This window comes from Calliphora vicina, chromosome 1 (genome assembly GCF_958450345.1).
Source record: "Calliphora vicina chromosome 1, idCalVici1.1, whole genome shotgun sequence".
NCBI classification, from domain to species: domain Eukaryota; kingdom Metazoa; phylum Arthropoda; class Insecta; order Diptera; family Calliphoridae; genus Calliphora; species Calliphora vicina.
The window spans coordinates 111399288-111412111 of record NC_088780.1 but is presented as its reverse complement, the minus strand read 5'-3'; the positions used below and the strand labels follow the sequence as shown (position 1 = coordinate 111412111).

At 30.1% G+C, this 12824-nt stretch overlaps 1 protein-coding gene across 2 annotated transcripts; it reads right to left on the bottom strand.

The window, feature by feature from the left end:
* Positions 1-1705: 1705 nt before the first annotated feature.
* Positions 1706-12275, bottom strand: NPFR (Neuropeptide F receptor). 2 transcript variants are annotated; one of them, XM_065505859.1, is made up of 4 exons: positions 11960-12275; positions 8524-8693; positions 2031-2604; positions 1706-1958 (listed from the first exon to the last, which is right to left on the bottom strand). In XM_065505859.1, exons 1-4 carry the CDS (start codon positions 12231-12233, stop codon positions 1738-1740), a joined length of 1239 nt encoding a protein of 412 aa, XP_065361931.1. In that variant the 5' UTR covers positions 12234-12275; the 3' UTR covers positions 1706-1737. The 2 variants fall into 2 exon arrangements, with proteins under 2 accessions (XP_065361931.1, XP_065361926.1); XM_065505854.1 differs by having other exon boundaries at positions 1706-2604.
* Positions 12276-12824: the final 549 nt, after the last annotated feature.

Here is a 12824-nt window from a genome sequence, read left to right as displayed (position 1 = left end):
GGAACATAAAATGTTTGCTGAAGTTGTGCTTATTGGCTTCCAAAACACATATCTTTTTGCTGGGATATAGTTTACTGATTTGCACTTCCTCACGGCCAAAGGCAGAAATTTTTTAATTCAGAAATTCATTAAATAGTTTTGTACTTTATTAATTCGTGTAATGTAAGTAATTTGCATATTTAACAAGCTGAAACAAAATTATATTTAATTAAATAATTTAAATGTCATAGTATATTGTGTTTGCATAAGTTTTTCATATAATTTCGATTGTATTCACTCACCAGTAAAATTGCTTAAATAATTTGAGTTTCAATGTGTAAAATTTATGTGCAATCAATGACCTTGCTGAATGTGGCTGAATAAAATTAACAATGTTATGAATCTTTTTTTTGTGTATTTAGGTTGTATTTTACTATTTATACCCTATATATAAGTTTGTCATTCCGTTTGTAATTTCCACAACATAATTTTCCGACCCTACAAAGTATATATATTCTGGATCCCTATAGATAGCGCTGTCTGTCTGTTGAAATCAATTTACTGAAGACCCCAGATATCTTCGGTATCCAAATCTTCAATAATTCTATCAGACATGCTTTCGAGAAGTTTCCTATTTAAAATGAGCAAAATCGGTCAACAAATGGCTGAGATATGAGGAAAAAAACAGGACAACCACGATTGTTTACCTATTTTTGACCTATATCTGGATTACTAAGTCATTAATATAGACAATATGGATATCTAATGAAAGATATTTCAAAGACCTTTGAAACGACGTATACAAGACCGTAGTAAGTTGGACCTACAATGGATCAAAATCGGAAAAAAAAATTTTTAAAAATTTAAAAAAAAATTTCAAAATTTAAAAAATTAAATAAAAAATTTAAATAACAATACGAAATTTTTTTTTTTTTCAAAAAATGAAAAAAAAACAACTTTGGAGAAAAAAATAAATTTTGTTTACCTAAAAATATTTAAAATTTGTATTTTGAAGTATTATTTGGTGAAGGGTATATAAGATTTGGCACAGCCGAATATAGCTCTCTTACTTGTTTATTTTGCTTTTGTAATTAAATAAATATTTAAAATTTCATTTAAAGTGACAATATTGAAAACGTAATAATAACTAATGAAAATACAGCAGAAAATACATTTGAAGTAGAAATAGAATAAAACATGCAATTTACAGTCAATATTTTTACATTAAAGAACCAACTAAAACCAATTATAAACTACAATATTATTTTTATTTTATACATTAAAATATTTATGTGTGTTTATTTATTAATGTTAATATGGTTAAAAATGTATGTATGTACATACATATGTATGTATTTATAAGTTTAGGTGTGTTTATGTTATTTCTGTGTCCGTCTGTTTGTCAGTCTATGTTCTTAATAGATTAATTCACAATTGTTTTAGAAATTTGTGATATTTTCATTGTTTTGTTTAGCTTAAAGTGAATAATATAAAAATATAATAATAATAGAATAATAGAATAATACATACATGTTTCAAAGTTTATGGAGTGTGTTAAGATTTTGTTTTTCTTGTTCGTTAATTGTTTAGTTTCAAATTTATTTAGTTTTTGATTTTCTTTACTTAAATACACCAGGAATTGTATTCAAAGTGCAAATATAATGTTTGTATAATTAGTAGATGCAGTATGACTGTTTGAGTTACATAGTACTTAGTAAGGAAAAGTGCTAGACAGTCTCTATTTGAAAATAAATAAATTTACCGCACCACCAATGTTGTCACTTCCGTTGACATGGGATTTTCGGTTAATGCCACCGACTCGGTTACAGCACTGCGTAAACCATTGTTGGTTGTATTGTTGTTGGATATACCCAGTCGTCCAGCGTCACCGTTGTTGCCAAAACCAACACTGCTTAGTAGCTTCAGATCACCTTTGGATATGTCATTGTGTTTCCGCTTCCGTCGCGATTGACCACCTCCTGTTGTATGACCATTAAGAGCAATATTAGTGTTTTCTTTATTACGGCATAATAATTCTTGAAATTCTTTACGGAAATTATCATTCAGCCATCCATACAGCAGCGGATTCGAACAGGCCGAACTCATGCCAATCATGTGACAGAAGGCGTACATCACCATCATATCGTTGGTTACAGCAGGACGTTTCATGTCCGCGTACAAATTAAAAATATTCAAAGGCAACCAGGACACACCAAAAATAACTGCAATACTAATAAGCAAACAATTTGTGCGCTTCATACGTCTGCCTCGCTCGGCACTGCGTTGCGATGACGTCGTCTGCACGGTTACCACCGTAATGCGATTCTTTAATTTATTATAGATGCCCAAATAGGCAGCTGATAAAATCACTATCGGCACTAAATATTGAAAGCACAGCACGAAAATCGAGTAATAGAAGCGTCCATGATTCAACGGCCAATCTTCTATACAAAACGATACACCGTGTATGCCCAGCTCCTGCAGCATCGGCGGTATGTCAGCATGTATAAGACGTTTTATGATATACAAGGGCGATGCCAAGAGAAGTGCCAATAGCCAAATGACACCAAGAGTGGAGACAGCACCACAGGTTTGTAAATTGTCACGTGTTGGATAAACAATGACCTGTAATAACATAGAAACAGAAGCACACTTTATAGAAGTTTATAAATCACAAAGTTTTAATACTGCTTAATTTAGTTTGTTACTTGTTGAGTCTTAAAGTTAATTAAGTAGTGTGTTACAAAATGTATTTTATTACATACTTATTTAGTTTCAATTTCCTAATAATTTCATCAATATATATTCATAACAGAGACGTTAGTAAACTCAAGTACTAAGGCACCATATAGAAAAAACATTTTCATATAGATTCTAAAGGTAGGGAGGGTCACACGTGGAAAACATATGACGAAATATACATAAACACCAAATAAAATATATAGCGTGCATGACTTAAATATGCGGGATTTGCTGTAGATGGCGTATTTTTTGAACGCGGTTTTTATTATACCCTACACCACCATAGTGGGGAGGGTATAATGCGTTTGTGCAGATGTTTATAACGCCCAAAAATATTAGTCTACCTTAAAGTATACCGATCGACTTAGAATCACTTTCTGAGTTGATTAAACAATGTCCGTCCGTCCGTCTGTCCATGTAAACCTTGCGCGCAAAGTACAGGTCGCACTTTTGAAGATATTTCGATAAAATTTCGTACATATTATTTTTTCCACCTAAGTCCCCATACAAATGTCCACCCGAAATTCGACTTTATCGGTTATAAATGTTTAATTTATATAGGTAACTACACAAATTTTGCTCCAAATAACGTTTATATATACGGAATTCATTTCACCAAATTCTATTATGATCGATCCATAATTAGCCATAGCTCCCATTTAAGACCCGCCTCCGAAAATCACTTTAACGTGCATAAATCTCCTAAAAATATTGGTATACACATAAAATTCAACATTTGCAAGCAGCTGGATTCATCCAAAAGAAGGAAAATTTAAAGCGAATTGAAGCCGAGAGACCTTGAGAGGCGATTTTATATGTCTGAAATGTATTGTTACGTTTTAATCTATTCAAAACGCTGGTTTATTTCCATTAAATAAACCGGATACTTTTGATTGCAAATAAAAGCCGTTTAGTAGTTTGAAAATGGTAACAACTCTTTATTTATTCAAATATACAACAACAGAATTAAATAGTCACTCAATGTTTTTTATACACGTTTATTAATTTGGAGAAATACAGACACAATTTATAATGTACACGAATTTACTTGAAAAACACAATACACTTTAAGGCACTAAGTTGATGTTTATTCAAAAAGCGTCTCTGATAAACTGACTCACGACTGCAACCTCTGCCACTATTTATAACACTGCCATCTGCACTCTATATTGTTCTTTAACTGTCAAAATTCGAATATTCTAGATCTTGCTAATACATACGCCATCTGTGGTGTACTTTCTACAATGTTCTTTAACTGAATATTCGAATTCGAATACAGCGTTGCCAACTTACGATCAAATCAACTGAAAGCTTTTATTTAATAATGCCCATAGATATGTTACAGTTTGCTATTACAGCACTGTTATTTGAAAGCATTATGCTACTTTTAAATCAGCCCTTAAAATCGTTATATTTGAATTCAAGTACAATTTCGTAACAGTATGTAGCTTGAACGCTATTAAAGAAAATCACAGGGAACCTGTACAGAACACAACTCAAAAACGCCCAAAATATGGTGCCAGACATGAAACCGTAATGTTGCAATACCTGTTAAAAATTATTTAGAATAAGTGGTTGGAAAGTTTTGCCACCCGCATTATAGTACAGACCTTGCCCATCCGACAACTATTTGTTTCGATCGATGCAGAACGCTCACTCTGTGATACGCTTAATTTCAGAACACAGTATCCGATATTGGCTTGATTCGTTCTTGGCCTCAAAAATTGACAATACTTTGAATAAATTTATGTTGTACAAATGTTTCAAAATAAAAGCTAACAATTTGAAAAAGTTTCGCATTTTTAATTATCTTATATTTTTCAAAAACTCCTTTTAATTGGGACCATTAAAACAAATATTTAGATTTAAATATTTGCCATGTGTGATTCACCTTAAGGTGTATTTCTGTAAAGTTTTGATTTTGGCGCCAATGTTTTAGATTTCGTTCATTTACAGCTAAACTGCAAATGCATGATAAATTAACCCTCTAATGCTTAAACATTTAAGCGATTTTAAAATTCGGCAAGAAAAAGCACTAAATCATGAAATTTCACTGTGTATGGTATGTACATGTTATTCTGAATTGATACATTGTTTACTTGAAAACTTTTTTCTATTTTATTAGAAATTTTATCAGAAACATAACTGATATTAAAAAAAAATTCTACCCAATTCACATCAAAAAAACTAATAAAAAGTCGGACAACAATTAAAAAAAAAAAACAAACTCTTGTCTATTTATTATTAGATTAAAAGATGATGTGTTCTAAATTTTGCTTCAATCTTTATTAGTTTGACAGATACCATATACAAAAATATTTATAAACACAGGCTGACTTCATAAATGTAGTTTGCAAAGCAACACAGCAAAGAAAATCGTTTACAAGGCAAAGCAATACTTTATAGCAATACTGCTTTATCAAAATATGCAATGACATTTTAGTACATTTATGAACGCATAAATGTTTTTTTTTGTTTTGAATTTAACAATTTGTAACTTTCCGTAAATTACATATTTACATAAACAAAAATTCAACTTACCATAAATCCGCCATTTCTACTAAAATATTAATTTCTTGCCGCCAAGATAATTCTATAAAGAAGTTTTGAGTTTAGTAATTTGAAAGCAAATCAAAATGTTTTAATTTTCTTTACAAATTTAAAATTAATTTACTTTTGCCTTTCTAATATAATAATTGAATGACTGATTAAATCCCTTATAGCATTTAAGATTTTAATAATCTGTGCAACTCAAAACAAAATATGAGTCGGACACAAAAGTAAATTAGTACCAAAAGCATAATAATTTTCCCCTTTTGACCAATTTGTGTTGCTTAGTTTTAATAACTACACACGTACATTAGGGTGGCCCTTAATAAACGAAAGTTGGATTTTGGCCATTCCCAACCCCCGAGATTGGTGAACATTAGTAAAAAAATCATCCTGAAAAAATTTTAGGTAAATCGGTTGGGGTTAAGACGTGCCGCAAGCCCTCTGAAGTTTTGAGATGCATTTACAAGGGGAAAAAATGATTTTTCTCAGTTTTTGTAAAAATTTTGTCATTAAAAAATTACTTTTGCAATTTAATATAAAAGAATAGAAATGTGTACGTAATTTTCGTTCTAATGAGACATAAAAAACAGAAATTGGTCAAAAAATGTTAAAGTTATTAAAAATTCGCCAGGCCATTAACGTGTCTCAGGCAACTAGAACATGAAATGTAGGAACAAAATTAACATATTTTGATAAATATTAACCCCAACCGATTTACCTAAAATTTTTTCAGGATGATTTTTTTACCAATGTTCACCAAACTGGGGGGGTGAGAATGGCCAAAATCCAACTTTCGTTTATTAAGGGCCACCCTAACGTACATACTCAATGAAAGGAGGATAATTACAAAGTTCAGGACACATTTTTGTTTTCAGTTTTACGGTTTAATGACAAACTTAAACTGTGGTAAAATATCTTACATAAGGTTAATCGTTTCAAGACTTTGCACAACTTTATTCCAAAATGTGTGTTTTGCATCATTTAAATATATGTAGGGACAAAATATGTATAGTGGAGTGCTCCAAGATTGTATGGACGAAAAACATTTTCGAGGTACTAGAATTGTTCTATGTATTGTAGAAACACGTTATGTAAAATATTAGGATGATAGGATAATGTTAATTGGTGCCGCAACGATGCTGAAATTTTAAGGTGCATTTACAAGGGGAAAATGCAATTTTTTCAGTTTTTGTAAAAATTTTGCCGTTAAGTAATTACTTTTAGAAATTAATTTAAAAGAATGGAAATGTTTACGTAATTGTCGTTCTAATAAGATATAAAAGACAAAAATTGGTTAAAAAATTTTAAAGTTATTAAAAATTCGCCAGGCCATTAACGTGTCTCAGGCCACTAGAACAAGAAATGTAGAAACAAAATTAACATATTTTGTTAAATATGAAAATAAAAGTTTATTTTTACTTAAAATATATCCATAATTACTTGTATATGAGTTTTGTCTCTGTAGGATACGGCTAACCTATTCGTAAGTAGACCAAAAAAAATATTTTTTAACGGCAGTTTCTAAACGCAGTTTCAAATTTTTAAAAATTTTGTTAAAAAATTTTAGAATTTTTTGATCATCACATGGGGATTTATTGAGAACATAATAGGGAATAAAAATATGAAAAAGGAATGGCAATACGTCCTATAGTTTTTCCGTACCTGTGATTTAAATTTGCGATTTACGAAAAAAATAATAATAATTTTTTTGAATGAGCCGAATTTCCTTACTGTTACGATTTTTAAGTAAAAACTATTCAGAATATTATAGTCCATGTAATTAAAAAAATAAACTCTTAAATCGAGAAGGTCAAAGGTCAAATTTTTCAATATTTGGAATTTATCATGGAAAGATAGCGATATATTATATATGTTATATAGCAAAATATTATGACTAATCGTCACAGCTGAATATAGAGTAACTTCGGGTATTGTGGACTATGCGTCTAATGTGGACCAGTGTCTTTTTTCAGAAACTATTGAAGGTATGATAAAACTGATTTGTCGTACATTTTACAATTTGTTTGAAACGACAATTGCACATTTGTTTTCATGAGTTATTGATATGTTGACTTTTTATTCTTGTATTGAAATTAATGCACCTGCTCAACATTTTTTTCGGCTCAAGTAAGAAACAAAATTTGGTACAGTTACTTGGTAGAATTTAATGTTTGGTTGTTTTATATAGTTAAAGTGGACACGTAGTTTTGCATATATTTGGTAAGAATTTAAGCACATTTAGATAATTAGGTAAAAATAACTTTTTACCACTGTAACCCAAGTTCGTGTAATGTGGACCACTTAAATTACTTGATTATGTACTACTGGTCCATATTACCCGACAATAACTATGTACTTTGTAAGCAATCTATCTAAGCCAAGAACGCGACTTTTTAGTTTTGTATTAATAAAAATATATTGAAATTAAATTTTTTAATCATTCATGATTAGCTGGTTCATGAATTTTATGTATTAAATACTAGTCCACATTACCCTCATATAGTGGTCCATATTACCCTCCAATTTTTTTAATGCTGATTTTTGGGTTCCTTAAAATATTTTCACATAAATTTTTTATCCTTTAACGGAAAAAATTTTCAACTGCAAAAACCATTAGAGAATACATTAGCTAATTTATTGCTTCACAACTCTTTTAATAGCCATATATATTGTGGCCAAAATTTAGAAAAAACAAAACTGTAGTCCACATTACCCGAAGTTACTCTAACAATCTTACTTGTTTTATACTTATTTATTATACAGCTGACCGTGGAATTTACATTTTACATCCAACATTTTCGCAAATATTTATTAGGTTCATACCTCCTTATTTTAGTACAAAATCGCATATAATTTACCTCTATATTTTTTAAAATATTTAGAGACAATCTCTGCAGTTGTTCTTGATCATAAAGTTAAGAAATTTTTATTGAAAATTTTAATGTAAATTTTTATTTTCAAACATAGCCAGTTTTGTGCTATATATTTTGTCGCTAGCCTATTTATGGTTTTATTAATTTTCCTAATTTTCATTTTGTGTTTTTTAGTTTAATCAGTATTGGAACTTTTCGTTTCATATATTTTTTTGTTTTAAAAAACAAGCCATTTTGTTTTCCCTAAACAAATTATATGGGAGCAATTATTGTTCAAAATATTTTCAACATCACTCTATGTACTATAAATTAATGAATAGGTGTGAACTAACACGCCCTTGTGCATTTAATACCATTGTTATGAATATTTACTTACCTGATATCTATCGAATGCAATGGCTGTTATTGAAATCGTGGATACAAATATACTTAAAGCCTGTAGCATTGCAATCATTTTACACAGTACGGCACAGGAACCAAATGGCCAATATTTCGAAAGTATTTCCATTAATGTTAAGGGCATTGTCACCAAACACAGTAGCAAATCTAAGAGAAGATACAAAAACAAATACTCATGTACATAACAGGTCATAGACAAAAAAAATGTATATGAGGAAAATCAAAATTTTTGGAGAATTTTACTAAAAATATTTGTAAAAATGCTTTTCTTATGACACGAATACAAATTTGTAGTAGCAAAATTTATGTTGGTTTAAAATTAAAAATTTAATAAAAATCTTAAAAATATAGCGTTTGCTTAAGTGAAAATAAAACAAATAAGAAAGTAAGGTCGGTAAATTTTTCTTTTAAAATTTCAATAATTTATATTTGTTAGTGATTTTTGGAAGTGGGCCTTATATGGGAGCTATGACTAATTGTGGACCGATCATAATAAAATTTGGTGATATGAATTCCGTATATATGTACAAAACATATGTGGAGCAAAATTTGTGTAGATACCTATATAAATTAAACATTTATGACCGATAAAGTCCAATTTCGGGAGGACATTTGTATGGAGACGAAATAAAGAACCGATTTCAACCAGTTTCAAATTTTATCGAAATATTTTCAAAATTGCGACCTGTACTTTGCGCATAAGGTTTACATCCAGCCAGACGGCCCACAGAGGGATGGCTTCATACATTTTTTGGCAAAAATTATAAGTAGTGCTCGTAGAGCGCTGAAATTTGGCACCGAGAATTATATGGACCAAAATCGACCACGCCCAACGCCCATACAATCCAAATCGATTTTTTCGCATAAAATTTTTCCTATCCAAGTAAAAGTCTAGAAATTTTGTACATATATATTTTCTGAAACAAAAGAAGAACGTATGCCGAGTTTCAATAAAATCGGCCATGCCCACCGCATAACGCCCATGCAATCCAAAAGCAATACATTTTTGTGTAAAAATTATAATCAATGGTCGTAGAGCATTGAAATTTGGCACCGAGAATTATATGGACTAAATTAAGAAAAAAATAAAATTTTATCAAAAAAAAAGTGGGCCCAACGCCCACTGCCCATACAATCCAAATCGATTTTTTCGCATAAAATTGTTCCTATCCAAGAATTTTGGTACTATCCTAGAAATTTGGTACATACATATATTTTTTGAAACAACAGAAGAACTCATGCCGAGTTTCAATAAAATCGGTCACGTCCACCGCCCACCGCCCACGAAACCCATACATAGATAAGAATTTTTATGATATTTCGTTTATTATTCGACAAAATATTTTAAGTTTTCATCCTGTTCCGAAAACTTCCGAAAACTATTTTTTTTAATCGAAACAAGACACTCCCAACTTTCATTTTATTAAAAAAACAGCGTGGAGGAAAGTGGGGCTACATTTTTTTCCCACAGAAAATCAAAAATAAAATAATTTTTAGAGACTCATATATTTGGGCATATATTCTTAACGGTTTATGATATCCCCATAATTTTTTTTTTATTTATGGAGAAATGGTTTTTTTCAAACATGTTAAAGGTAAATGGTATTATTAGGAAAATTATACATATTTAAACCACTGAATTGCGTGAAAATATATACTTCAATTTTTTAAAAATAATATAAAATTTTTCTTAAAACTATGAGTGTACATTTCATCTTTAATCATCATTTGATTTTTGAAATTGAGTGTTTGAAAAATTGACTTTTTGACACCAAAATCCCTCTGTGTGGCCGGACATTGTTTAATGACTCAGTAAGTGATTCTGAGTCGACCGGTATACATTAAGTTGGGTGTTAGACTAATATTTTTGGACGTTACAAACCTTCCCACCATGGTGGTGTAGGGTATAATGATACAAAGTTGTATTTGGAATAAATGTTATATTTATGTAGAAAGAAGATTCAATACTTTAAAATTCGAAATATGATGTGAATTATTTAAGGGTAGCTTTTATGGTTACAAATATATATTTTTATTTACAAAATTGTATGCCTTTAAAATATTTTAACGTCCACAGGATTTTTGTATGAAGCTAAATTAAAGCTTGATACAAGGCAACAGTTTTCTTAAAGTAAAATGTGTTTAGAGATAAATGCTGCTGTACTGGACTTAAACAAAAAAATACTTTTTATAATATAAACTTTATCTATCACAACGATTTTTTCACGTATTTTACGATGTTTTCACATCACAACTTTTATTAAAAATGAGAAGAAAACACTTTTACAACTTTTGCATTTTGACATTTTTTAACGCCCATCCAACTTGTCTACCATATTTTGTTTTCACGATAGCCAAGTACAAATATATCTGTGAACCGTATTTGTGAAAAACAGAAATTTTCTAAAAGTTTGAGAATGTTATGTTGTGTTTCTGATGATTAGCCATCATAAAGAAACACCTTACATATTGTAAATTTCAATATCTACTAATTTTTACAAAAATTATATATATTTTCAAAATTTTATTTGACTTGGAAAACTAAAAAATCCTAAATTTTTGGTTTCATTTGCTAAACAAATATTACCATACCATGGAGCTACACCAAAAATATGCAGAACTTCTCATGTAACTTATGTTATATTGAAATCCATATAGTTCGGAAATACTTATAATTTTTCTCGATCACTGCGTTGACTTAGTACTTTTTTTTATTAACAAATGTTGTGAAATAATGATATTCTGAAATAAATATCATAAATATGTTTATATTAAAACAAATTCTTTTGTTAAAAGGATACATGATCTGTCTTTCAAAATCGGCGGGAAAGTGACTGAGTTATGACCGTTTAAGTTACAAAAAACTTATTTGGAGCGAAATTTGATTTGAATTGATTAACTTTTAACTTTTCGTTCTGGGTGGAATTTTTGCTGGAAATGCCCATATTTGTGTGCATATTTTCCCGATTTTTGAGCTTAGTAAACTAAGATTTCGGATTGTCTGGTCTACCGATATGTGTCACCGATTTCTTCATGTTAAAAACTATCTAAATTCAGTTTCAATTGTTCTTCAAATTTGTTTGATTTTCCACATATGTATAAGGATATAACGACTTTGCAAATGCATTAGAGACTAGTAGCATTTTACACTAGAACAAATAATGAAAATAAAAAGAGATGTACAACATTTCGTTTTAAAAATAAACATTAAGCATTTGTCAACCTTGCTACAATTGTTTAAAAAAAATGTTGTTTTGAAATCCTGGATGACGGCTTAAGACTCTGATCACTCTGAACTCCAAAAGGTATACAAAATCAATTGTTATACATCACTGCTACTAGTACTTGCATGCATCTCATTCAAATTGTTCACACAAAAACAAGCAATTTTTTTTTTACATCTAACAACTTACCTGATATTGCTAAATTCAATATGAATAAATTACGTGCTGTCCGCATCATGGGCTTCCTAACAACGGCCAAAACCACCAAAATATTCCCAACAGATCCAACTACTATGAGCACACAGTAACACAGTATCAGTATATGAAACCAGGGTCCATCAATGCTGCGATTACGTGTGAAACGTTCAATAAGTACTGGATCTAAGGCTAACGTATCATTACTAATTGTGGCATTAAATTCGGGCGTCTGGCCATCCATGACTGTCGTCTCCAAATAGTCCATTGTGGCATCTTTACTTTCTAAACTCTCCTGTGACGATAACGAATTGAAAATGCTGACGGCATCTGTTTTTATTGAGAGACCCAAAGTTGAATCAGAACGATTCATATTAATAATCTGCAAAATACAATAAAAATAAGAAATATATGAAAAAACAAGTAAGAAAGTATGGTCGGGCTTGACCGATACCGAATACCCTACACTAAGTAAAAGAGCAAAAACATTTTTCTTTAAAAATTTCAATAATTTATATTTTTGAGTGATTTTCGGAAATGGGTCTTACATTGGAGCTATGACCAATTATGGACCGATCACCATGAAATTAGGTCGTGTAATTTATGTCTATATTAACATTAACTATGTTGAATTTTGTGTGTATACCAACATTTTTAAGAGATTTAAGCACGTTGCAGTTATTTTCCCATATTTATATTTGGTGACATGAATTCTGTATATGTACGACTTATTTGGAGCAAAATTTGTGTAGACGCCTATATAAATTAAACACTTATGACCGATAAAGTCCAATTTCGGGAAGACATTTGTATGGGGGCTTGGTGAATAAATAATAATTTCAGCTATTTTCAATAGGCT